The sequence below is a fragment of the Carcharodon carcharias genome, chromosome 2 (genome assembly GCF_017639515.1).
Source record: "Carcharodon carcharias isolate sCarCar2 chromosome 2, sCarCar2.pri, whole genome shotgun sequence".
NCBI classification, from domain to species: Eukaryota; Metazoa; Chordata; class Chondrichthyes; order Lamniformes; family Lamnidae; genus Carcharodon; species Carcharodon carcharias.
The window spans coordinates 28,334,127-28,361,193 of NC_054468.1; the positions used below are offsets into that span (position 1 = coordinate 28,334,127).

General features: G+C 44.4%; 1 protein-coding gene across 1 annotated transcript in view; it reads right to left on the reverse strand.

Annotated features, from left to right (window-relative positions):
• Positions 1-26,513, reverse strand: part of LOC121287139 (collagen alpha-5(IV) chain-like) — a 104,911-nt gene extending 78,398 nt beyond the window's left edge. Inside the window, exons 1-8 of the mRNA XM_041204713.1 lie at positions 26,420-26,513; positions 23,060-23,143; positions 20,912-20,982; positions 15,820-16,008; positions 9,986-10,109; positions 9,407-9,429; positions 8,151-8,243; positions 2,735-3,299 (exon numbers count right to left, since the gene is read on the reverse strand). Coding sequence (XP_041060647.1) covers positions 2,735-3,299; positions 8,151-8,243; positions 9,407-9,429; positions 9,986-10,109; positions 15,820-16,008; positions 20,912-20,982; positions 23,060-23,143; positions 26,420-26,513 — 1,243 coding nt within the window. The remainder of the gene's footprint in view (positions 1-2,734; positions 3,300-8,150; positions 8,244-9,406; positions 9,430-9,985; positions 10,110-15,819; positions 16,009-20,911; positions 20,983-23,059; positions 23,144-26,419) is intronic.
• Positions 26,514-27,067: the final 554 nt, after the last annotated feature.

Sequence of the window (27,067 nt, forward strand, 5' to 3'; positions counted from 1 at the left end):
CAACAGCATTTGACAAAGTCAACTTGGGTTTATGAAATTGAAATCATGTTTGACAAACCTACTGGAGTTTTTTTTGAGGACATAACTAGCAGAATAGATAATGGAGAACCAATGGATGTGGTGTATTTGGATTTTCAGGAAGCTTTTAACAAAGTCCCACATAAGAAGTTAGTGTGTAAAATTCAAACACATGGGATTGGGGGTAATATATTTGTCTGGATTGAGAATTGGTTAGCAGATAGGAAACAGACAGTAGGAATAAAAGGATCTTTTTCAAAGTGGCAGGTGGTGACTAGTGGGGTATCGCAGGAATCAGTGCTTGGGCCCCAGCTATTCACAATATATATGAATGGTTTGGATGAGGGAACAAAATATAATATTTCCAAGTTTGTTGACGACACAAGACTTTGCTGGGAATGTGAGCGGTGAGGAGGGTATTAATAGGCTTCAAGGCAATTTAAACAGATTGAGTGAGTGGGCAAATACATGGCAGATGCAGTATAATGTGGGTAAGTGTGAAGTTATCTACTTCGGGAAGAAAAACGGAACGGCAGAGTATTAGTAAAATGGTGATAGGTCGGGAAATGTTGATGTACAAAGGGACCTGGGTGTCCTTGTACACCAATCACTGAAAGCAAGCATGCAGGTGCAGCAAGCAGTTAAGGAGGCAAATGGTAAGTTGGCCTTCATTGCAAGAGGACTTGAATACAGGAGCAAGGATGTCTTACTGCAGCTGTACAGGGCCTTGGTGAGACCACATCTGGAGTATTGTGTGTAGTTTTTGTCTCCTTACCTAAGAAAGGATACACTCACCATAGAGGAAGGGCAGCGAAGGTTCACCAGACTGATTCCTGGAATGACAGGATTGTCGTATGAGGAGAGATTGGGCCGACTAGGCCTGTATTCACTGGAGTTTAGAAGTATGAGAGGGGATCTCTTTGAAATGTATAAAATTCTGACAGGGATGGACAGACTGGATGCAGGGATGATCTTTCCTCTGGCTGGTGGGGGTCTAGAACAAGGGGCCACAATCTCAGGATACGGGGTGGGCCATTTCGGACAGAGATGGGGAGAAACCACTTCACTCAAAGGATGGTGAACTTGTGGAACTCTCTACCACAGATGACTGTGGAGGCCTGGTCACTGAATATATTTAAGAAGGAAATAGATTTCTGGACTCTAAAGGTGTCGAGGGGTATGGGGAGAGAGCAGGACTATGGTGTTGAGATAGAGGATCGGCCATGATCATATTGAATGGTGAAGCAGCTCAAAGCACTGAAGGACCTACCCTTGCTCCTCTTTTCTATGTTTCTATGACAAAGCAGCCCACTTGACTGGCACCCCATCCACTACCTTAAACATTCACTCCCTCCACCAATGAAGCACAGTGGCAGTAGTGTGTACCACCTACAAGATGCGCTGCAGCAACTCACCAAGGCTCTTTCGACAACACCTTCTAAACCCATGACCTCTACCGACTAGAAGAGCATGGGCAGCAGATAAATGGAAACACCACAACCTGCAAGTTCTCTTCCAAGCCACAAACCATATCAAATCGCCGTTCCTTCACTGTCACTGGGTCAAAATCCTAGAACTCCCTTCTTTACTGTACTGTGGGTGTTCCTAAAGCACATGGACTGCATTGGTTCAAGGAAGTAGCGCCACACCACCTATTCAAGGGCAATTAGAAATGGGCAATTAATGCTAGCCTAGCCAGCGACACCCACATACCATGAATGAACATATAAATAAGAGAAGCAGCAAGAGCGAGCATGTGCTTTGATGGGGTAGTGGGATTCCCACTATTGCAGGAAGCCATCAATTGCACACATCTCTCTGAGTGATATATTAACAGGGAGATGCACTGTAATTGTAAGGGCTACCATTCCCTTGACACACAGTAGGTATGCGACCAGGCCAAGAGGATCATGTTGGTCAATGCCTGCTATCCTGGCAGCAGCCACAATTATTTCAACCTGCACCAGTAAAACCCTTCCCACCATATCCGAGCCTCCATGATGAAATGGTAGGTGATTTCTAGGTGACAAGGGCTACCTGTTCCACTTGAGGCTCATGGCTCCCTTTGGTGCTTGGCCACACATGGACAGCGTATCAACAATGAGCGCTATGTGCCAACAGGAATGTCATGGAGCAAACCATCTGTGTTTTGAAATAATGGAGCCCTCTAGCACTCGCCATTAAGAGCCTCCAAATTCATGGTGCGTCCTCACAACTTGGCTCTCATGAGGGCACAGCCCTTGCCACCAGGCTTTTGGTAAGGATCCCAGGAGAACAAGGAGGAAGAGGAGGGGGGAAAAGAGGAGGACGATCGAGGAAGGGTGGAGGAGGAAGTGAGGAGGCACCCAGGAACATGTCGCTCCATATGGACTGTCATTGGCCAGAGAACCAGACTCCGGTTCCCTTAAAATCTCATCCTCAAATCGCCACTGTCCCATAATTCCTCACAGTGTTCTCTTGGTCAGAGGCCTGAAATAAAGACACCACAAAAATAAAAACCCACAACAATTTTATTTAACAACACTACCAATAATACAGTACAGAACTGAACTATTCACCTTGGAGCAATCCCTTAAGTGCCTGTCTTGCGGATGTTTTTTGCCTGATCTACTGCGCCTATGCAGTGCTACCCTAGTGGCTGTACCACAGCTGGTGAAAAGCCGCTGACTTTTGGTGCAGGAGACCACGGATGACTTTGAAGCATGACCTCAAGCACCTCTGGGACTTGAGGGCCCAGCTTCAGACTGTACCATTTCAGAATGGGGGGCAACAACCTGAGCTTTTTGACTGAGAGGCAACAGCAAGAGCATTGGTGGTGTGGCAGTGCTGGGAGGATGAAAGCTGTCATCTTGAGAGAGGATAGCAGGATCATGCACCATGGAGCCACAGCCACTTCCACTGGGTGGCACCTCAGCAATCCTAGTAATCTGTTGGAAAACAGTTTGCTGGACCTGCAAGTCCTGTTGAGCACTGGTATCTACAGCCGTGATGGCATCAGTCTGATTTTGCATGGCACCAGGCTGGATTGGCATGGCAGGAAGCATGGATTTGATGCTCTCAGCCTGAGTTCCCATTGCAGCACTGTGATGTTGGATGGTTGTCACCTGTGCTGCAGTGGAAGTTGAGACATTGACTACCAGATGTAGCATCATGACTGGTTCTGTTAGTACTGTCATAGAGTTGGCCATCACTTCCACAGTGGAAAGGATGGGCACCGAGTTCTGCTGAATGCATTTTGCCATGTTGTAGTCTCTATACTTCTTAACAGTAACAGCGCATCTCTGGCAGGCAACAAGCATCTGTCTGAATGTCCATCAGCTTTCTCCTGTGCATCACCCTATCAAAGTCCTCATCTTCCCTGCAGCAGAACCGGTGTGCGACCTTGCCTTTCAGGGAGCTGATACACATGGTATCACTTTCCCCAGTCCTGGCTGTAGCCTTCTCCTGCTTTGTGACCCACCAGGTGCTGATCCTGCCTCTATACTATCCTCTAAAATTGGTGCAGTGCCAGTATCTGAGCTCGTGGCTGAAAAGTGTCAGATCAAGTGATAGTCTCCTTTATCAGACATCTGCTGTTGCTCATGCCCTTCATGTTGTAGCTGCACTGGCTGGCCAAGTGGCAAGTCTTGGGTATCTGAAAACAGGACTGCAGAAGGGAAGGGTTGGACTGAAGGAAGGGGGCTGGGTTGGAAAGCAAGAGGTCCATGGTTATACAACCTGCAGCTAGCACTTCATGCCAGATAACAGGAAGAGGGTGAAGTGGACTTTGAGAAGGTGCATAAAGCTGGAACATATCATATTGAATGTTCTCAGTGACTCTGGCCCAATAATGCAGAGCACTGTCTCCTGCAAGTGGCTCAGGATTGCAAGCGTGCCTGTCCCTGCTGGTCCTCTGCTGCTCCCTCCTGTTATGTGCAACTTTGTCCTGCAAGAGAAAGGGAAGAGTGCCAGTGAATGTGCCACAATGTGTTTGGATGATGTGCCTGTCATAGCTGGCACTATGAGGAAGATACGAGAGGTGGGTATGAGGTCCTAAGCATTGGTGACTGTGTGAGGGTGAAGTAGAGTAAATGAATGTTAAGCATGAGTCTTGATTGCTGATGGGTGAATGATGGGGTTTTGAATTATTGAGCAGCTTAATAGGCTGGTGGTATGGTGGGTAGGCGATGTCAATGGAAGATGCATTCACTGATTTTGAATACCCCTGTAAGCTCATTGAATGTTTTCTGGTACTGATGTCAGGTCCTTGGGGGTAATCTCCAGGAATTACCCTCCAAGGTCATGTGCTCATCATGTTCCCTTCATAGAAATGCCAGGAGGGCCTCCTGACCCCTTGCGGAAACATCATCTCTTCTCCTGAACTAAGGCCTCTCGCTCAGTATCAGATAACCTGGGAGTTCTCTCTCTGGCCTGTTGCCCTATTGGTAGTCTTCTTCCCTTCCTCAAAGATTTTCACAAACAGTTCCGTACAATGCTGCAGCCTGAATGCACCTCCCCTTTGAGAGGTCTCAATGAAAATTGGATTGTCAACAGTATTGCTCGGGATTTTAATTGGAAAGCTGTTGAGGATAAACGCTTTTAGTTTCTAGTCTATAATTTGCAAAATTTGAAGCTGAATATTGAATTGGAAAGTGGTTTATTGCATTTCTGAAACTCTACCAACTCCCTTTATGGAACTTACTTTAACATCTTCTACTGGTTTAACCAAAGTTTGGGTCACACAAAAAGGTGAATAGGGAAAAATACAAGGCACCACACGAAGAACTGTTTTGTACCTTTAAGACCTGGAGGACCTTTTGATCCTTTTACTGATGGTGCTCTCTCTCCCTTTTCTCCCAGAGGACCATGTGAACCATCTCTACCTGGAGGTCCAGGATTACCTGCAAGCACAATATTAAACTTCATCATTTCAATCCAACTCAGCACTGAGTTGCTTCAGTGCTGCTGAATATTGAAAGCCCATAGTATACACTTAATAAACATGGCAACAGTACTGAATAGCAAAACCCCTCGCTATACATCTCAGCATAGCTGATGATCAAAACTATTGAGATGGACAATCTTACTGTTTTCTCCAGCATTTAAAAAAAAATTCTTTCATGGGATGTGGATATTATGTGGCAAAGCCAGGATTTGTTGCCCATCCCCAATTGTCCTTGAAAAGGTAGTGGTGAGCCGCCATCTTAAACCACTGTATTCCAAGTGGTGTTAGGAAAGGATTTCCAGGATTTTGATCCAGCGACAGTGAAGAAATAGTGATATGCTTCCAAGTCAGAATGGTGTGTGGCTTGGAGGGGAACTTCCAGGTGGTGGTGTTCCCATGCATCTGCTGCCCTTGTCTTTCTAGGTGGTAGAGATTGCAGGTTTGGAAGGTGCTGTTGAAGGAGCCTTGGTGAGTTGCTGCAGTGCATCTTGTAAATGGTACACACTGCTGCCACTGTATGTTGGTGGTGGAGGAGTCAATGTTAGGTCGGTGCATAGGCTGCTTTGTCCTGATGATGTTGAGCTTCTTGGGTATTGTTGGAGCTGCACACACACAGGCAAGGAGAATATTCCATCACACTCCTGACTTTGCCTTGTAGATAGTGGACAGGCTTTGGGGAGTCAAGTGGTGAGTTACCTGCTGCAGAATTCCCAGTTTCGGACCTGCTCTTGTAGCCACAGTATTTATATGGTAAGTCCAGTTCAGTTTCTGGTCAATGGTAACCCCCAGGATGCTGATAACGGGGGTTTCAGTGATGGTGACGGCATTGAATGTCAATGAGAGATGGTTAGATTCTCTTGTTGGAGATGGTCATTGCCTGACACTTGTGTGGCATGAATGTCACTTGTCACTTATCAGACCAAACCTAAATTCAGTTCAAGTCTTGTTGCATATGGACATGGACTGCCTCAGTATCTGAGGAGTTGCAAATGGTGCTGAACAATGTACAATCATCAGTGAACATCACCACTTCTGACCTTATGATGGAGGAAAGGTTATTGATGAAGCAGCTGAACATGGTTGCCTAGGACATTACCCTAAAGAACCCCTACACTAATGACTTAGAAGTGAGATTATTAGCTTCCAACAACCTCAACCATGTTCTTTTATGCTAGGTATGACTCCAACCAGTGGAGAGTTTTCCCCTTGATTCCTATTGTCTTCAGTTTTCCTTGATGCCACAATCAGTCAAATGCTGTTTTAATGTCAAGGTCAGTCAGTCTCATCTCACCTTTGGAATTCAGCTCTTTAGTTCAGGTTTGGACCAAAGCTGTTATGTGGTCAAGAGCTGATTGGCCTTGGCGCAACCCAAACTGAGCATCAGTGAGCAGGTTATTGCTGTGTAAGTGCTGCTGGATAGCAGTGAAACCTGAGTCATTTCAGAAAGTAACATGAATAATGAGGAATACACAATAAATCTCCCAGAATCAGAGATCAAGGGACTAGGGAGAATGAGGGATTGAAATAAATTAGTATTAGTGAGCAGGTTGTATTGAAGAAATTAATGGGATTGAAGGTTGTTAAGTCCCTGGGACCTGATGTTCTACATGCCAGAGTGTTGAATGATTGGAAGGTAGCAAATATCACCCCACTATTTAACAAGGGAGGGGGAGAGAAAACAAGGGACTACAGACCTGTTAGCCTTACATGAGTAGTAGGGAAAATGCTGGAATCTGTTTTAAAGGATATGATAAATGGACACATAGATAACAATGACCCGATTGGACATAGTCAATATGGATTTATGAATAGGAAATCATGTATGACAAACCTGTTGGAGTTTTTTGAGGATGTTACTAACAGAATTGATAAAAGGGTGCTGTTGTACTTGGATTTTCAGAAGGCTTTTGACAAAGTCCCCCACAGGAGGTTAGTTAGCAAAATTAAAGTACATGGGATAGGAGGTAATATACCGGCATGGATTAAGGGTTGGTTAACAGGCAGAAAACAGAGAGTAGGAATAAATGGGTAATTCTTATATTGCCAGGCTGTGACTAGTGGGATACGGCAAGGATCAGTACTGGGGCTCCAGCTGTTCACAATATATACCAATGATTTGGAAGTGGGGACTAAATGTAACATTTCCAAGTTTGTGGATGACACAAAGCTAAGTGCGAATGTGTGCTGTGAGGAAGATGCAAAGTGGCTTCAAGGGGATCTGGACAAAGTTGGTGAGTGGGAAAGAATGTGGCAGATGGAATACTATGTGGAAAAATTTGAGGCTACCTACTTTGGTAGGAGGACAGATGTGCAGTGTATTTCTTAAACAGTGAGAGATTAGAAAATGTAGATGGAGAAAGGGGCCTGGATGTCCTCATTAATAAGTCACTGAAAGCTAGCAAGCAGGTGCAGCAAGCAATTAGGAAGGCTCATGGTATGTTAGCCTTTATCGCAAGAGGATTTGAGTACAGGAGTAGCAAAGTCTTGCTTCGATTGTTAAAGCCTTGGTTAGATTACACCTGGAGTACTGTGTGCAGTTTTGGTCCCCTTCCCTTAGGAAGGATATTATTGCCAAATAGGGAGTGTAACATAGGTTCACCAGGCTTGTTGCTGGAATGGTGGGACTGTCTTATGAAGAGGGATTGGGGAACTAGGCCTGTATTCTCTAGGGCTTCAAAGAATGAGAGGTGCCCTCATTGAAGCCTACAAAATACTTAAAGGAGTAGACAGGGTAGATGAAGATAAGATGTTTCCCCTGGATGAGGAATCTAGAACCAGGGGCACAATTTCAAAATAAGGGGGAAGCCACATTGGACCGAGATGAGAATTTTTTTTACTCAGAGGGTTGCGAATCTTTGGAATTTGTCCCAGAGGGCTGTGGAAGCTCAGTCATTGAGTATGTCTAAAGAAGAGATTGACAGATTTCTAAATACCAATGACTAAAAGGGATATGGGGATAGTGTGGACAAGAGGCATTGAAATGGATGATCAGATATGATTGTGTTGAGTGGCAGAGCAGGCTCGATAGGCTGAATAGCCTATGCCTGTTCCTGTGTTCCTATGACCCCCCAGTGTAGCAGACAGTAAGTAGCAATGGACTGAATGACTTCCTCTGTGCAGTAATTTTTTAATGATAATTAGCTTGGGTTTCTTGGTGTTAACATTCACTTATTACTGATTTTGATCACACTAAAGGATCTGCACTTACCTCGGATACCAGGTGGTCCGCGAGCTCCTGTTTCACCACGAACCCCTGTTGGTCCTGGGACTGCAACCCCATTATTCCTGTTTCCTTTTTCACCTGGAACAGAGACCATCAGTGAGAGAGTTAAGCGATATGGTGAATAAATCTATGAAAGGACATTTTGTACCAAATCCAGATCTCTATTCCATAGCATCTCAATAGCATAACAAGAAATTGCCAGCAAGAACTGAAGTACAATTCCCTTTTGCCTCCAGTTGTTTATCTGAGTTGAAGTGCTGTGGTGGGGAGCAGTGTTAAGGGAAAATCAGAGGAAGCATCTCTACTGGTCATTTCTTGCATGCTTCCTAATGCCCAATGATAAAGGTTTCAGAGCATATTCACTTCTTTCTTAACCACAGGTGGTGCATAACTTAACAGCTCCAGAGTCTCAACAAAATTAGAGCTGAGCCCACATTTTTTTTCAGATCTTGGTGAAACAGCACAGAATAACTGCTTACGATGAGTTAGGCTTACTGTTAAAAGTTGCCATAGCTCAGCATAGGAGATAAGAAAGTGAGGCCCCATCTGTTGCAATTTTCTACTTTACTCTGCTGCAAGTGGTTATTTACAATAGGAAATAGTTCCATGATCACTGCCAATCCTGTGGCATCTAGCTCAGGAAGGCATTGTTCATGTGCGAGGCATTGGTTGTCAAAGGGTTATTAACTGTTGATTATCACAGTGAAGCACACTCTCGTTCTTGAAAATACCACCCACCAACCCCCCCCCCCTCCCCCCACCCCCCACAAACTTTCCAACAAAGTTTGTGGGATAGTAATCACCTTCCTAGTCCAGGAATGATGAGACCATTTACAGCATCTCCATACTATCATCTATGTAGCCAGCTAGTTCAGCACAACCAGGGATCAACCTGGGACCTTCTGTGTCTGTATGGCTTAGTAACAGAAAGGAAGAGAGTGATATTTATAAAATTACAGACGCTTACATGTTCATTCTGTAGGCCTGTGATGGAAATGTGTTCCATTTCTCAGCATAAAGTTTGTCTACCTCGAAAAGCACAAACATTAAATGAAGCAAGTGGCAATTAAGGCTCCACAACATTCTGGTGCTGAATTTCCTGCCACCCCTCTATCCTTGTGCAGGACAGCAATTGGTGCAGCCTTATAATATGCTTGACCATTAATAGGTCTATCGCCTGGCCAAGCTTAGTACTAGTCAAAAGGGAGCTGGCCGGGTGGAGAAAATGAGCTTGGACCTACCATGGTGCCTTGGAAATCCAACCCTGTGTCAAGGGGGAAGACACAACATCAACATTCGAATTAGGAGCAGGAGTAGGCCATTTGGCTCCTCAAGCCTGCTCCACCATGTGACAAAGTCACAGCTGATCTGATTGTGACCTTTACTCTACTTTCCTCTCTATCCCTTGTACCCTTTGACTCCCATCAAGGGTCTGTGCTTTCTTTTTCCGGACCTTTGGATCCCAAGAAAGGATGAGGAAATTCTACATTTTATTTTAATTTGTCATTTAGCTACTTTGAATTGCTCACCCCATCAAAGAAATGATTTAGAAATTTTTATTTATTAATAGATTGTGTTAAATTTGATGGATTGAAACAAAAAATAAACAGATCTGTGCTCTTACCAATAATGCTCACCACTCTACTTTTTAGCTGAATATACTCAGCAGGTCAGTCAATGTTGCCCACACAAAAATACATGGAGTGAGGAGCTATGAGCGTTTTTAGTACATAAAACTTACAAACCTCACTACAACTCCAAATTGTCATACGAACCTGGGACACCACCAACTCCCCGAAATCCAGGCACACCACGATTACCTTTGGGTCCTTGTGTACCTGGAGGTCCAAACCCAGGTGGTCCAGAGGGGCCCATAGGTCCTGGAATACCAGGGTTTCCAGGGGGACCTTGTGGACCTGTGGCACCTTTTGGTGAAAATGGTGTCTGTAGATAAAAGGTTTTGTAAAATTAGTACTCATTAAATAATGTAATGAATGAAGAAGTATTGTGAGTTTAGGTTTAAAAACCACTCTGTCATAATATAATATGAACATTTATAACTGTTTCCTTACTTAAGTTAACTTAATAACTTTAAAAGTTATTATTCATTCTTAGGATGTGGACATCACTGCAAAAACCAGCATTTATTGCCCAACCTTACCTGCTCTTAGGAAGGCGCTGGCTGGTGGGTCTTCTTCTTGAACTGCTGCAGTCTATCTGGTGAAGGTCCTCCCACAGTGTAATTAGGGAGGGAGTTCCAGGATTTTGACCCAGGGACGAGCAGGAATGGTGATATAGTTCCAAGTCAGAATGGTGTGTAACTTAGAGGGGGAATATGCAGATGGTGGTGTTCCTATGCACCTGCTGCCCTTGCCTTTCTGGGTGGAGGAAACTGTGCCTGGTGAAGATGCCTCATACCCAATTTGCACATTTTTGAGGGTCTGGAAGTAGGAGCTTTATTTAAATGTTTAAATCTAGGCAGTTGATTACGGCTGCAATTTTGTGACATTTGAGCATGCAGGACAGTTTGTGTAAGTACATTCAACTTGGGTAAGCATTCAGGATGGGCTGTTATATGAAAATTAATTTAAAGCTTGTGGTAATAGACCTTATAAATCAAATCTGGATCTATTTTACCTTTTTGTTCTACTTACACCAATGCAGATTTGTGCCAGTTGTTCTTTAGATTACAGACTTTCCCTTAACAATTAGCAACTGGCAATAGATCAATTTGAACAGCTGATTTTAAAGCAGATAAAGACTGTAAGATATACATTTCTTAATAATGGGTGAATGCTCCTGCAATATCATTCTTTTAAAACGCAAGCAAGCCTATTCATTTTGCACCAATTCTAGGGACAGAATTTTATGGGCGGGATACCCCACCACCTGAAAAATGCTGCCCAAAATTACAAAGAACCATGAAAGGGACAAGAACATAGGTAACACTGTCAGTAAGATCCACTCTTGTTTCATTGGACTTCTTCAGCCTAGTCAAGCATGCAGTATACAGCAGTTTCCAGTCAGTTAGCTGATTTATCAGATACAATAATATAATGGTGATGGTACTGAACCAGTAACACAGCAGGTCAAAACCCACTAAGGCATGTTTTGAACTGAATTCAATAAACTTGGTAATATGTGGACTAGCAGAAAATATTCAACATGTTCACAAATGTCTTTCAGGAAAGATATCCTGCCACTTCTACTTGATCTGGTTTGCACACAATTCTAGTCCAAAACTAATAGCAGTTGCTTCATGTTCCATGAAATGTCTGATCAAGTCACACAGATGTAATCAAGACAGTGGCCCCCGCCACCTTCTTGACTCAACTCAGGATGGTAATGAAAGTGGTCTTGCCAGCCTTGCCCACATCCTGAGAACAATGAAAAAAACATCACACAGTCCAGCAGTTTCCTAACTAGTTAGGGCTCTGATCCAATTTTGAAGAACAAAGTGGGGTTGATGTTGAGGAGACTGCTGGAGGCCGCATTGAGAACTTCATAGGTAAGTTTTAAAATGCTTTTTCTGAGGAGAAGCACATGAATTTAGCTAATTGCAGGGGAAAACACAACTGCAAACTTCAATATTTTAAAAACTCTTAAGCCTGCAGCACTAAAATTTATTGCAAAAAAGTTTTATTACACCCAATACACCTAAGTTCACAGTGAACAGAACGTCCCAATTGAAAGTGAATGATTGTGTTATTGATCCAGTGGGATAGAGAACCAAACTAATAGTCAGTGGTGAAACTGAGATGTACACCTCTCACTGCATTTAAAAGTGTGCTTCTACCTTTTACATTCACTGCAGCCAGGAGTAAATGGCAAAGAGATTCATGAGGCCAAGTGGTGAAGCTTGGCTGCAGCAAAGCCACAACCCCTTTGATGTCATTGGAGGAAGGCATGCCCCTTGAGGTCCAGCGGTGCTCCAGTATTCTGGTAGGTGCTACTTAATGCTTTTAAGCAGAATTTAACTATTACAACTCTTTAAAATACTTTCAATTGTTTTTAAGTGTTGACAAGTGGGTTTGAATGTTTACAAGTGTTTACAGGGGCCTTCAGGTGATTACAGGGGGCGCTAGGGCGAAGCTACTGGACCAGAAAGTCTGGGCCATTGCATTTTTGATGTGGGGGAGCAAGTTTCATTGAAAATTCTCTATAAGTACCTGCAGCACCAATTGTTCCTATAGGTGGCACTATGATACACATATCCAATATCAAGTTCTGTCGAAGGGTCATGAGGACTCGAAACGTCAACTCTTTTCTTCTCCGCCGATGCTGCCAGACCTGCTGAGTTTTTCCAGGTAATTCTGTTTTTGTTTCCAATATTATAGTCTTTTCATAGAATCATGGAATCATAAGAATGGTTACAATGCAGGAAGAGACCAATTGTCTCATCGTGTCATGCTAGCTATCTGTGAGAGCAACTCAGCTAGTCCCACTCCCCCTGTCTTTTCCCCATAGCCCTGCAAATTCTTCCTATTCAGATAATTATCCAATTTCCTTTTGAAAACCATGTTTGAATTTGTCTCCATCCCATTCTCAGGCATGCAGTGCATTCCAGATCCTAACCACTCGCTATGTAATAATTATTTTCCTCATTCCACCTCTGGTTCTTTTTCCAGTCATCTTAAATTTGTGACCTCTGGTTCTCGATCCTTCCTCCAATGGGAACAGTTTCTCCCCAACTACTCTACTTAGACCCCTCATGATTTTGAACACCTCTATCAAATCTCCTCTTACCCTGATTACAGCCTTCTTGACTGCATTACAACTTTTGTCCAAAACTGAACAAAAGAGCTGAAACCAAGAATGAGGTGAGAGTGACTACCCTTGACATTAAAGCAGCATTTGACCGACAGTGGCATCAAGGAGCCCAAGCAAAATTGAAGTAAATGGGAATCGGGGGAAAACTCTTCACTGGTTGGAATCATACCTAACACAAAGGTTATGATTGTTGGAGGCCGATCATCTCAGCCCCAGGATATCAATGCAGAAGTTCCTCAGCGTGGTGGCCCAACCATCTTCAGCTGCTTCATCAATGATCTTTCCTCCATCATAGGGTCAGAAGTGGAGATGTTCATTGATGATTGCACAGTGTTCAGTATCAATCACAACTCCTCAGACACTGAAGCAATCCGTGTAAAGATGCTGCAAGACCTGGACAACATTTAGGCTTGGGCTGATAAGTGGCAAATAATCTTCATGTCATGCAAGCGCCAGGCAATGACCATCTCTACCAAGAAAGAAACTAACCATCTCCACTTGACATTCAACAGCATTACCATCGCTGAACTTTCCCCACAAGCAACATCCTGACTTTGGCTGGAAGCATAACTAGACCATCCATATAAATACTTTGGCTACAATAGCAGATCAGAGGCTGGATATTCTGCAGTGAGTAACTCACCTCCTGAGCCTCCAAAGCCTGTCCACCATCTACAAGGCTTAAGTAAGTAGTGTGATGGAATACTCTCCACTTGCCTGGACGAATGCAGCTCCATCAACACTCAAGAAGCTCAACACCATCCAGGACAAAGCAGCCACTTGATCAGCACTCCATCCATCACCTTAATAATTCACTCCCTCCATGGCGAGTGCATAGTGGCAGCAGTATGGACCACCTACAGGAGGCAGCAACTTGCTAATTCTCCTTTGACAGCACATTCCAAACCCATGACACTTAAACAGACAAGGCCAGCAGATGCATGGGAACACCATCGCCTGCAAATTCCCCTCCAAGTCACATACCCTCCTGGCTTGGAACCAGAACACAGTTCCTTCACTGTCACTGAAAAACCTGAAACTCCCTTACAGGCAGCTCGGTGGGTGTACCTACACCACATGGACTGCAGTGGTTCAAGAAGACGGCTCATCACCCTTTCTCAAGGGCAGTTAGGAATGGCTGACAAATGCTGGCCTTGACAGTGAGGCTCCCATCCCATTAAAGAATAAAAAGAAATCTTCCCCTCCCTAAGGAGAACAGCCCCCAGTTTCTCCAGTCCAGTGTTAAAATATGTTTTCCTGGCCACTGAATTCCCAAAGATTTTTTGTTAAAATGGGGCTGGCCTAAGCTCTCTGCTGGTGTCCCTGCAGCTTCCCATCTGGGACATCAGATTCTTCCTAATAAGTCCTGCTACTTTCTATAAATTCCATAGGAAAATAAGTATCTTCATTGTAAAGTCAGAATTTGATTATCCCATTGCAGTACTTGATGAAATAAAGTAAAGGTCAATGGTTTAGAATTGAATCTATTGACTATTAAAACATTATTATACAATTAGCACAGATTTTTTGTAAAAGAAAAATAACTTGCATTTATATAGCACCTATCATGACTTCAGGCTATCCCAAAGTGCTTCACAGTCAATGAAGTACTTTTGAAATGCAGTCACTGTTGTAATGTAGGGAAACTTCACAGCCGATTTGCGCAGAACGAAGTTCCACAAACACCAAGAAGAGAATTGAATGCACAAACTGTATTGCTGGTGTTGTTTGAGGGATAAATATTGGTCAGGACACTGGGAGAACTCCCCTGCTCTTCTTTGAATGGTGTCATGAGATCTTTTAATTTTGCCTGATATTGCAAATGGGGCCTTGGTTTAAAGTCTCATGCAAAAGGAGGCACCCCCGACGGCGCAGCTCTCCTCCAGTAGTGCACTGAAACGTCAGCCTAGATATTGTGCTAAGTTCTGGAGTGGGGCTCAACACTACTCCTTCTGATTCAACAGGAACAGCAACTTGTAATTATAAAAGGCCTCTAACATATTTAAAAATTCAAGCCAATCACAGGAGTGTTATAGAGCAACATTTAACACCAAGCTTAGCACAATATCTAGGCTGAAATTTCAGTGCACTACTGGGGGAGAGCCACATAAGGAGATACTAGGGCTAAAAGGTAAGTTTTAAGAAGTGTCTTATAGGAGGAAAGGGAGTGGTGGACAGGTTCAGGGATAGAAAGTCCAGAGCTTAGGGCCTTGCAAGCTGAAGGCACGGCTGTCAAAGGTGGAGCAATTAATATTAGGGATGCGTAAAAGGCTAGAATAGGACGACACAAATATTTCAGAGGGTTGCAGGGCTGGAGGAGATTAGCGAGATAGGTAGGGGGCAGGCCATGGAGGGACTTGAAAAGGAAATGAAAAATTTAAAATTGAAGTATTGCTTAACAGGGAGCAAATGTACGTCAGCGAGCACAGGGGTGATGGGTGAAAGGGACTCGGTGTGAGTTAGGATGTGGGCAGCAGAGTTTTGGATGAATTGAAGAGAGAATTATTAACAATATCAGTGACATGGGACCAGGAAGGGAATTCAGGTGGTTAGCAGTTTAGTGGGAATGGAATTGAGGGAGCAAGGGGTGGGTCCCATGGACAGGAGGAACTTGGACAGGGCATAAGAAAAGATAGGAGAGAAACAAAGGAAAGATACAATTTCAGGGCTAGGGCAGGGGAGAGCCTTAGAGGAAATTTGGCCAAGTGAGTTAGTGGAAAGGAGAGAAGCAGCAGAGGCAGCTGATTGGTGCTCTCAATCTTAATGGCAAAGAAGTCCTTGAGCTCTTGTGGCTGGTGGTGAGCATAGAGGAGATTCAAAGAGAATACTAACACTGAGTCAAAGCTGACACATTAAGAACAAGTAACAGTATGAATGTACTGACCGGGTCGCCCTTAATTCCGTGGGGTCCTTGTGGTCCCGGTCGACCGGGTATTCCCTCACTTCCTTCCCTTCCTGTATCCCCACGGAAGCCTGGGTCACCTTTGTTTCCTTTATCACCTTGGCTGCCACCGATTCCTGGTTCACCCATCAATCCTGGTGATCCTCCAAAACCTGGAGAGCCTGGAGAACCCTGGAAGTTGTTAAACAAAAAATAAAAGTGACAATGTAAAGCTAGAAAAAAATAGGGAATTTCAATCAGCAAAATACTTACAAACATACGAATTAGGGACAGGAGTAGGCCATTAGGCCCCTCAAACCTGGTCTGCCATTCAATAAGATCATGGCTGGTCTGATTGTGGCCTCAACACCACATTCCGCCCACCCCCGATAACCTTTGACTCTCTTGTTAGTCAAAAATCTATCTATCCCTGCCTTAAAAATATTAATTGCCCCCTCCTTTGCTCTCTGGGGAACAGAGTTCCAAAGATTCACGACCCTCTGAGAGAAAAAAAATGTTCTCATCTCTGTCTTAAATGGAAGACTCCGTATTTTTAAACTGTGTCCCCCAGTTCTAGTCTCCCCCACAAGGGGGAACATCCTTTCAGCATCCACCCTGTCAAGTCTCGTCAGGATCTTATGTTTCAATAAGAACACCTCTCAATCTTCCAGACGCCAATGGATTCACGCCCAGTCTGTCCAGCCTTTCCCCGTAAGACAACACCCGTCACCCCAGTTATCAGTCGAGTGAACCTTTTCGGAACTGTTTCTGACACATTTATATCCCTTTTTAAATAAAGAGGCTATAAAACTGTACACAGTACTCTACTTGTGGTCTCACCAATGCTCTGTTCAACTGTAGCAAATCCCTCCTTTTACATTCCATTCCCCTTGCAATAAACGACAACATTCCATTTCTTCCTAATCATTTGCTGTACCTGCATATAAACTTTTCTCCATTCATGTACCAGAACACCTAGATCCCTCTGTAACTCAGAGCTTTTTTTTGAAAAAATATACTTCATTCATAAAATATCTGAAACAACATTACAAAACATTTCTAAATAGCCATCACAAAAATTGCAATCATATTCAACTTTTCCACATGGATCACGAGGTGCTTCAATACAATCGATGAACATTACAGTCATTTCATAATGGTCATTACAGACAGTCAGACACTACTATGGTATTGGAGTTATTGACATACGTCATGTTGCACTCTGAGGTGCTTCAATACAATTATGAAACATTTAAATTCTGCATCTCACTCCATGTAAATAATATGCTACATTTCTATTTTTCCTGCCAAAGTGAACAAGCTCATTCTTTTCCACATTGTACTCCATCTTCCAAATTTATGCCCACTCACTTAACCTATCTATGTCCCTTTGCAGACTCCTTATGTCCTCTTCACAACCTACTTTCCTACCTATCATTGTGTCATCAGCAAATTTAGTAACCAAACATTCGGTCCTTTCATCCAAGTCTTTTATGTAAATTATAAATATTTGAAGCCCCAGTACTGATCCCCGAGGCACTCCATTTGTCATATCTATTTATCAAATGCCTTCTAGAAATCTAAGTACAGCACATCTACAAATTCCCCTTTATCCACGTTGCTTGTTACTTCTTCAAAGAACTCCAATAAATTAGTCAAACGTGATTTCCCTTTCACAAAACCATGTTGACTCTGCTTGATTGCACTGAGATTTTCTAAGTGCCCCACTATAACCTCCTTAATAATAGATTCCAGCAATTTCCCTATGACAGATGTTAATCTGTAGCTCCTGTCATTTCCTGCTTTCTGTCTCCTTCCTTTCTTGGATAGAGGAATCATGTTCACTATTTTCCAATCTGATGGGACCTTTCCAGAACCTAGGGACTTTTAGAATATTAAAACCAATGTATCTACTATTTCAGCAGCCACTTCTTTTAAGATTCTGGAATGAAGCACATCAAGACCTTATCAGCTTTTAGTTCTAATAATTTTCTCAGTACCCTTTCTCTGGTGATTCTAATTGTTTAAAGTTCCTCCCTCCCTTTCACCTCCTGACTCACAATTATTTCTGGTATGTTATTTGTATCCTCTAGAGTGAAGACAGACTCAAAATATCTGTTTAATTCATCTGCCATTTCCTTATTTCCTATTATTAATTCCCCATTCTCACTCTCTAGAGGACAAATGCTCACTTTAATGACTCTTCTTCTTTAAATTCCTGAAGAAACTTTTACTATCTGTATTTATATTTGTAGCTAGCTTTCTCTCATTCTCTAATTTCTCCTTCCTTATTAACCTTTTAGTCATTCTTTGCTGTTCTTTATTTTCTGCCCATTCTTCTGACATGCCACTCATCTTTGTGGAATTATATGCTTTTTCTTTCAATTTGATACTATATTTAGCTTCTTTAATTAGCCATGGCTGGTACATCCTTCCCTTAGAACCTTTTTTTCTCACTGAATATATCTTCTCTGAGTATTCTGAAATAGCTCCTTAAATGTACTGACCTGTCTCTCAATCTAATTTCCTAGTTCAATTTAGCCAGCCCTGCCTTCATACCCTCATAATTGCCCTTATTTTAGTTTAAAATATCAGCAGGTGATAAGTTGGGGGTGGGCGTGGGTTGTGCCTTGGTGGGGGGGTCAGGTTGGGTCTCAGGGTGTGGGGGGGGATCAGGTTGGGCCTTGCGGGGGAGATGGGAGGTGGAATTGGGTCAGGCCTCAGGGGCTGGGGGGGGTTCAGGCTTCGGAGGGATGGTTGGGTCAAGCTTCGGGTTGGGCCTCGATGAGGGGTGGGTTGGGGTTGGGCCTCAGTGGAGATGGCGGTGAAAGCCGGGCGTCTGGCCTTGAGGGGGAGTCCTGATGGTGGGGGTGGTTGGGGAATCATGCGAGGGGGTTTCCTGTGTTTGGAGAGGGGGGGCAGTGGGTGTTTCCCGTGGGGGCTGTTTCCATGGGAGGAGGAATCCTTTGGGGGGAAATCCCATGGGGGGAAATCCTCTGGGGAGTAACTCCCAGGGGAGAAATCCCATAGGAGGGGAAAATCCTATGGGGAGAGGGAATCCTGTGGGTGGGGAATCCTGTGGGAGGAGAATCCTGTGGAGGTGGGGAATTCATGGGGGGGGGGTGTAGTCAGGGGGTGGGGGAGTCCCATGGAGTAGGAGGAGTTCCCTGAGGTTCGGGGGCATGAGGGGAGTCTCATGGGGAGGTTGTTGTGGGCCTGTACAATTGTTACCCATAAGCTAATCCAGGGTTTCAATCCTTCTAACTTTTTCTAGCTACCTATTCATGTAACACAGTTGGAACCATTTGAAGTTTGTGATTTTAATTACATTTTCGGATGGTTCCCAGCGCAGGGCAATTCCCAAGGGAAGTTTGCGCTCCCCAAGCAATTGCCGTGCAAACCTTACCTGGGAACTTCTAGCGGGGGATTCCCCTGAACATCTTTGGGGTACCCCTGAGTTACACTGCCCTGGAGCTCAGAAGTTATGGCCTATTATGTAACATTGTAACACAAAGGGGCGCCTTCATTATGAGGTCATTAATTAATTGAAACTCATTGCATATTACCAGATCTAGCACAGCCTGCTCTCTTGTTGGTGCTAAAACATACTGCTCTAAAAAACTGTCCCAAAAATGCTCCATGAACTCATCATTCAGGCTACCTTTGCCAACCTGATTTGTCCAATCTATGTTGATTATAATCACCCATGATTATTGTTGTACCTTTCTCACGAGCCCCCATTATTTCCCCCTCTATACTCTGTCCTACAGACCTACGGCACATTATTTTAAATTTTGGAAGTATGCTGTTATATTTGTTATATGCTGTTTCCTTGACAAAGTTTTGCTATTTTTCTCTTTAATCTGAATTTTATGGTTGGATAGTGTCCAGAGTTGAAGGTTAATGAGAAAGAAAGAAAGACTTGCATTGTACCTTACAAAACCACCAGGCATTGTAAAGCCAATGAAGTACTTTTGAAGTGTTGTTGCTTTTGTGATATAGGAAATGTGACAGCCAGTATGGGTACAGCAAATTCCAACAATGACCAGATGATATGTTTTTGTGATGTTGATTGAGGTGTAAATATCAGGCGGACACCAGGGATAGCTCCCCTCCTCTTCTTCAAAGCAGTGCCACAGGATCTTTTTCATCCAATTGAGAGGTCAGGCAGGACCTCATTTTAACATCTCACCTGAAAGTCCAGCATTCCCTCAGTACTTTACTGGAATGACAGCTTTGATTTTTATGCTCAAGTCATAGAGTAGAACTTGAACCTACAATCTTCTAGTTCGAAGGCTAGAGTGCGACCAATTGAGCCATGACTGAGCTGTGACAAAGCTCAAAGACAAAGCTGTGATTCTGATTGCAGAAGAACCCACTGCTAGGCTTTTGTAGTGTGGGGAGGGTGGGGGGGGATGGAATTACATAAAGTTGACCACAAAATTATTCTAATTGTTCTAACAGTGATGGAATAAAGAGAATCAGCCACAAAAACAGATTATCTGGTCATTTATCACATTGCTGTTGTGGGAATTTGCTGTCCACATATTGGCGGCTGCTGTTCCCGCATTTACAACAGTGCCTATGCTTCAAAAATACTTCATTGGCTGCAAAGCACTTTTGAGACATCTGGTAGTCAACAGGAGTGTTATATAAGTCCAAGTCTTCCTTTCCTAATTTGCAGTTTCAACAAAGGAATGCCAAAGAAATGGACAGAATCTGGAAAATTTGATGTCAGTTACTTTGCAGCAATTACTTTAAACTGAATACTTAGATGGCTTAACCTTTTCCGCAGCACTACAAGTTCTGCTTTATTTTTACATGTATTTTGGTCACTGGTCATGGTGACTGTCAGAACAACATTATTCTCCTGATTGAGACTATACTCATAGTAATGGGAGAGAGTAGATGCCCTCAAATGCATCTTCAATCAGCTGGCTACACAATGGCAGGAGCAGAGAGTGAGGAGAAACATTCCAGCCTGGTAGGGGGGTACTCAATGTGAGATCTCTGCAAACTGGGAGCTGGGGGTAGGGGGGAGGTGGGGGTGGTGAGGTGGGGCGGTGGTATAAAGGATAAATGAAAGGAATCTTACCAGGAAACCTGTTCTTCCACGTTCACCAGAATGACCAGGATTTCCTTTCTGGCCCGGTAATCCTGGTCTACCTATCGTGGAAACAAAGCGAATCATATATACCAAAGCAGGAACACTATAAAAGCTTTTCAAATTCCTGAACCTTGTTATTCTTAGAAATTAGAAAGACCCAAATGAATGGGGGAACATTCTGAGAGGGGTATGAAGTGTAGCTTAAATAACATATTAATCTTGCATAATGGTAATAACAGTAATAGACATTTCTCTCCATCTTCTTTCTTTTTGTGTGTGCAGGGTGATGGGAAAAGGAACTGCTGAGGGTTGCGGATTACCTTTTCCAGTGGGAGTCACACCGAAAATGTGGCTGGTAGCCCTCAGTGGCTGCATCCTATCATTTGTTCAACTCCCCTACACCAATAACATCCTCTTATCACTTTTCCACTACCCCAACTACATCTTAGTATTCTCTCATTATACAGCAATTTTCAAATTCAATTGAATACAAATTCCAACAGCTGGCATTTGAACCCATCTCCCCAAGGCATCATTCTTGAGATGACTAGCCCATGACATTACCACTACACCACCATCTCTCATCCTGCATTCAACTAACAGAGTCATAGATTTGGGCAAAATATCAAAACTTTTCAGAGCGGTTAAACCTTCAAATGATAACTTTAAGGCAAGAATTCAAATAAAATACAACAGATCAACTTAATCACAGTACCCTGAAATATGGAATTATTTCAGTGGTTATTTGGAGATGAACGTTGGACTTTCTGCATTACTTGCCAGCTAATAAATGTTTTGCTATATCTCTGTACTACCTACATAGTAATATGATTTTTGCTCATTACGATATTAAAAATATAATGGGATCAGCTGATAGGAAGGATCAACCAAAAATAAAACATGTACGAAAAATGAATTATTTTGATGTCCCAAAATTTTAATTGCACCATATGTTGGACCATAGCTTTTGATGGAGTGGCAATTGAGTTGGATTGCCATTCCGCTAAAAAGTACTTACCTGGAGGTCCAGGTAATCATCTCGTCCGACCTTCCTACTCAGGCCGGGTGAGATCTGTGTAGTGCAGCACGTTCCTGGGGCCTACCATCAAGGGCAACTCAGTCTCAGGTAAGTACACCATGCCCCTTTTTTTACAGCACTAGGTCTGGAGGGAGAGTGGGGAGGTCGGCAGTCAGGCCTTGGGGATGGGTTGGGGGGAGGCAGGCCTGGACAGGAATGGGAAGGTAAGTCAGGCTTGGCAGGGGTTGGGGGATGGAAGTGAAGCCGGGTCTGGTGGGGGAGTCAAGCCTGGTATGGGTGGGGTCAGGCCTAGCCAGCAGTGCGGGGTGGTTGGCAGTCAAGCCTGGACAAGGCTGGGGGGAGGGGTGGTGATGGGGCAGGATGTGAAATCAGGAGGCACGCCTTGTGGGAGGGAGTTCCCGTGGGCGTGGGTAGTTTCCGTAGTGGGCAAGAGTCCCATAGGCGAAATGGGGGGAGCCGCCTGGGCATGGGGAGAGAGTCCTGTGGGGGTGGGGAGTTTCCATGGTGGGAGGTGGGTGGGTGCGATGAGAGTGGGGAGTCCCGTGGATGGGGGTAGTGGATGAGTGGGGAATTCTGTGAGCGTGGGGAGTCCGTGGGGGTGTAGTCGGTGGGGAGGGGAGATTCCTTTGTTGCGGGGTTGGGGGGGGGGGGTAGTCGGGGGCGGGGTGGTGGGGGGAGGGGGGGGTGGTTGGGTGGGTGGAGTCCCCTGGGGGTTGGGGGGTGTGGGAGGAGGCCCATGGTGGGAGTCAGGGGAGGTCAGTACAATAGTTACCCAGAAGCTAGAAGTGATTTTAATTCTAACTTTTTCTGGGTAACTACTGATGCAAAACAATCGGAACCAACCAAAGTTTGCCGATTAAATCACACTTTTGTGTGGTTCCCAGTGTAAGGCAATTGCCCATCGGAAGTTTGCAGTTCCCGGACAGTCGCCGTGAAAATCCTTACCTGGGAACCTCCAGCGGTGGGGCAGGTTCCCCAGTATATCTTTGTGATACCCCCCAGTTACAATGTGCTGGAGCTCAGAAGTTACGGCCATAAAATAACTATCTATTATATAGGTACAGGTATGAAACATATTAACATCAACAATAGTTTACCAGGTATTCCAGGAGGGCCAGGTGGACCAGGAGGTCCAGGATGTGAAATTCCTCTGCATGTTACACATAGGTCACCTTTATCACCTGTAACAACAGAAAAGGCTCAATTTTAACTCACGAAAACCTCATTTACATACATAGAGTTAAAACTGAGCCCACTGTATATGAACCAAGGCAACATTTTGTTAAGTGTCATAGCTGATACACACTGCTGTATTAATTGGTATAATAGTTAGCCAACAAATGGAGCTCTGGTTGGGACATTGAATTTTCTCCTGGAAAAGTACTGTATCCAATAGGGTTCTGACATATATTTTGTGACTAGCATGGTCTATATTTTTAAGGCAAGTTTAACTTTAAACTTCAAGTGCTTATTTTACACATTTCAGTATGTTTTTGTTTCCATATGGGTGAGTAATTTCAGTGAAGGGGATGGTATTCCGGCCATATCTTTCTCAGCACAAAACACTTCCAGGCCACAACTGATGCAGGGTAAAACTCCCTTTCTACTTCACTAACAATAAAGTACCAATTGAGGTTGTCTTACAGAAAACTAGGCTTAATAGTGAACAGTTTGGCCAAACTCTGCTGCATTTACAAGTGCTCTGATGCTAGGTATCCAGTGCAATTCTGCTTGCTTTGGAGTGTTAGATCAAAGTCTGCAGGGGGTTGTGAGAAAGGGTTGTAAGATAAGAAAGCAGAATATGATAATAGCAGGACCAGGGTAAGTACTCTGAAAAGAACAACATGAACAAGTGACAGATGGCCCTTGAGGGGGTGGGGTGGGGGAAGGGGATGGAGGGGGGGGAAAAATGATCAAAAATGCCACTACTTTAAAGCCACTATCAGCACCTCCTTTAGCCCTTACCACTACCAATAACACCCACTTTGTCCTTTTGTTCATGACATCTTTGTCAATCTCTCCTTTGCCTCCAACTGTCACTGGCCTTTTATCCAGCTTCACATGCTCCACCCCCTTTAAACAGTATAAATTTCATCACATTTTTACTTCGCTTTAGCTCTGAAGAAGAGTCAGACTCAAAGTGTTAACCCTGTTTTTCTCTCACAGATGCTATTGGACCTGCTGAGTTTTTCCAGCATTTTCTGTTTTTGTTTCAGATTTCCAGCATCTGCAGTATTTTTGCTTTTACCTTAACCTTGCCAGTTTTTTGCTTTCATACCCTCATAATTGTCCTTATTCATGTTTAAAATACTAGTCTTGGTCCCACTCTTCTCTCCCTCAAACGGAATGTAAAATTCAATCATATTATGATTGCTGCTACCTAGGAGCACCTTCACTATGAGGTCATTAATTAATTAATCCTATCTCATTGAACAATACCAGATCTACTATAGCCTGATCTCTGGTTGTCTCCAGAACGTGCTGTTCTAAGAAGCTATCCTGAAAATATTCTATGAACTCCTCATCTAGGCTAACTTTGTCCATCTGATTTTTCCAGTCTCCATGTAAATTAAAATTCCCCATGGTTATTGCTGTATCTTTCTGGCAAGCTTCCATTATTTCCTCCTTTATATTCTGTCCTCCCTTGTGGCTACTGTTAGGGGGCCTGTACACCACTCCCACAAGTGACTTCTTGCATTCATCATTCCTCATCTCTACCTAAACTGCTTCTACGTCCTGGTTTCTTGAACTTAGATCATTCCTCTCTATTGTGCTGATACCATCATTAATTAACAGAACCACCTCTTCACATTTCCCTAGCTTCCTGCTATGTGCATTCACACATTGGAATTAGGAGACACTGAGCCTCTCAAATCTGCTCCGCGATTCAATAAAATCATGGCTGATCTGATTTTAACCTCAACATCACATTCTTGCTTATCCCCAAAAGCCTTTCACACCCTTGCTTATACAAAATCCATGTACCTCTGCCTTAAAAATATTCAAAGCGCGGAATCATCCCAGATTTCCTCTAAGTGTGGTAGCAGGCATGGAAAAAGATCTTTTACCCGCTGGCTGAAGTGGTGGGTTTTCACTCCGTGTCATCCTCTTCCCGCCTCAGGAATTATGCAGTCATGGGAAACATGCTGGATCGCTGGTTATTGGCCTCTGATTTGCCCGTCACTTGGTTACCTTACCGCTTTCTCATGCCAGGTGACACATTTAAATTGCAGCTGCATGCACAGTTTTCCATGCTTGCAGCCCAGGACTGCTCCGGTGAAGACAGGGCCCCAAAAGCCAAGAAGAGTGCAGCCCCTCGATTCAGTAAAGCATCTCTGGGGTGTCTTCTGGGCACCGTGGGGGCCTGCCTCCATGTCCTTTACCACCGCTTTTGCTGAGGAGGCCCATCAGTCTCACCACTCCGGCTTGGGAGGTGATGGCAGAGGTGGTCAGTGCCAACATTCCACACCGGTTGGCTATCCAGTGCAGAAAATAGATGAATAATCTCATCCATGCCGCCAGGGTAAATCAATCATCTCATCAATCTCAACTCACCCACTCACAAGCCTATCGCACATTCATTGGCATCTAGCTCACTGCCAGCTCAAGGGTCATCACCACTCACTCTCTCACACACACCCTCACATCTCCATTTGAGATAACCTCCTCCTCCTGTCCATGGCTCTACTCACACATGCACCTGACGTCCTTCTCATATGGCCTGGTATGCACCTTGTTCACACTCTCTCCATCTGTCTTTAGGCAGGAAAAGATTGTGCACAATCAGCGGGAGAGGTCCAGACATCAAGGTCCTCACTCCGTCTGAGAGTCGCATGTTGGAGCTGGCTGGAGAGGATGTGGACCGTTCCTGCGGCAACGGTGAGGTTGGTGATGAAGACCCATGTGATGATCCTGCACTACATCATTCGTCTCTCAATGCAACTCTGAGTCCACTGTTCTGTGTTCAACACAACTGCCAAGCACCAATAATCTCCACTAGGCACATCTGATATGTTGCCCTCAGGCAACCTTGACCCTGACCCCAGCGCTGAAAGCACCTCAGATGAGGACCCTGCGGGCAGCACCATTGAAGACCCATCACGTCGCTCACCCACACCCTCCATCAGAGCAGTGATGCACACCTCGGTGGGACCTAGAGGTACAGCAGCCTCAGGAACACAATCTGGTGAGCAGAGTACACAATCTGTTCCACAGCAGCTGGAGGCAGGGGCATCCTTGGTTGCTGGCACTCAGAGGACTGCTGGAGGCAAGGAATCTACTGAGTCTGACTCAGATGATGAGCCTGTGGACTCGGTCTTCAATCAGTTGGTGAAGCTGCAAAGGCAATCACGGGAACATCAGGAAGGGATGTCTGGTGCACTCCTCAGATTACAAGGGACAATGGAGGACTCTGTCCACTTTCAGTCCAAGGTGATAGTGCCAGCATGCCGATGTACTGAGGTCAACAAACATGGCGGCTGCCATGGTGACCTTGTTCCATGACATCGGCCCTGCATTGCTCTGTGGGCTGGACTCCATTGCTGATGCCATAGTTGGCTTCCAACAATGTCAATATGAGAGGGGTGTGGGGCAGCTCGATCTCACTCCAGCTTCCCCTTTTCATCAAGGAGTCAACCAGGGCTGTCGGGCAGCCAGAGGGAGGAGGACCAGCAGCTCCTGCACGTGATAAAAGCAGGTATTTCAGTCCAGGGTCTTTTTGCTGTGCAGTGTGTAACCTTCAGAGCAAAGTGATGGTTTGGCTTCACACTCACTGGACTGGTGATACTTGCATCTCAACGGTGCTTGTCATTGCTGCCAGAATGTCATGGGCAGGCATCACAGAGTTCCATCAATCTCTCTGTGTGCTTTCAGCATCCTTGAGATGGGGCTGACCCCCCATCTCTTCGGCGTCTGTGACTGGTGATGTTGTGATATGATCCTGAAGGGGTCAGGTGCTGAAGGATGACAACACATTAGGTGCATTTGAAGTTTCACGGCTGCATCTCCACGATTTGATCCTGATCACAGACAGCAAGCAAGCTGCCCTCAGCCAAACAGGAGTCAGACATTCACTGAGGCAATGTGAAGATCTATGGTGTGTCCTC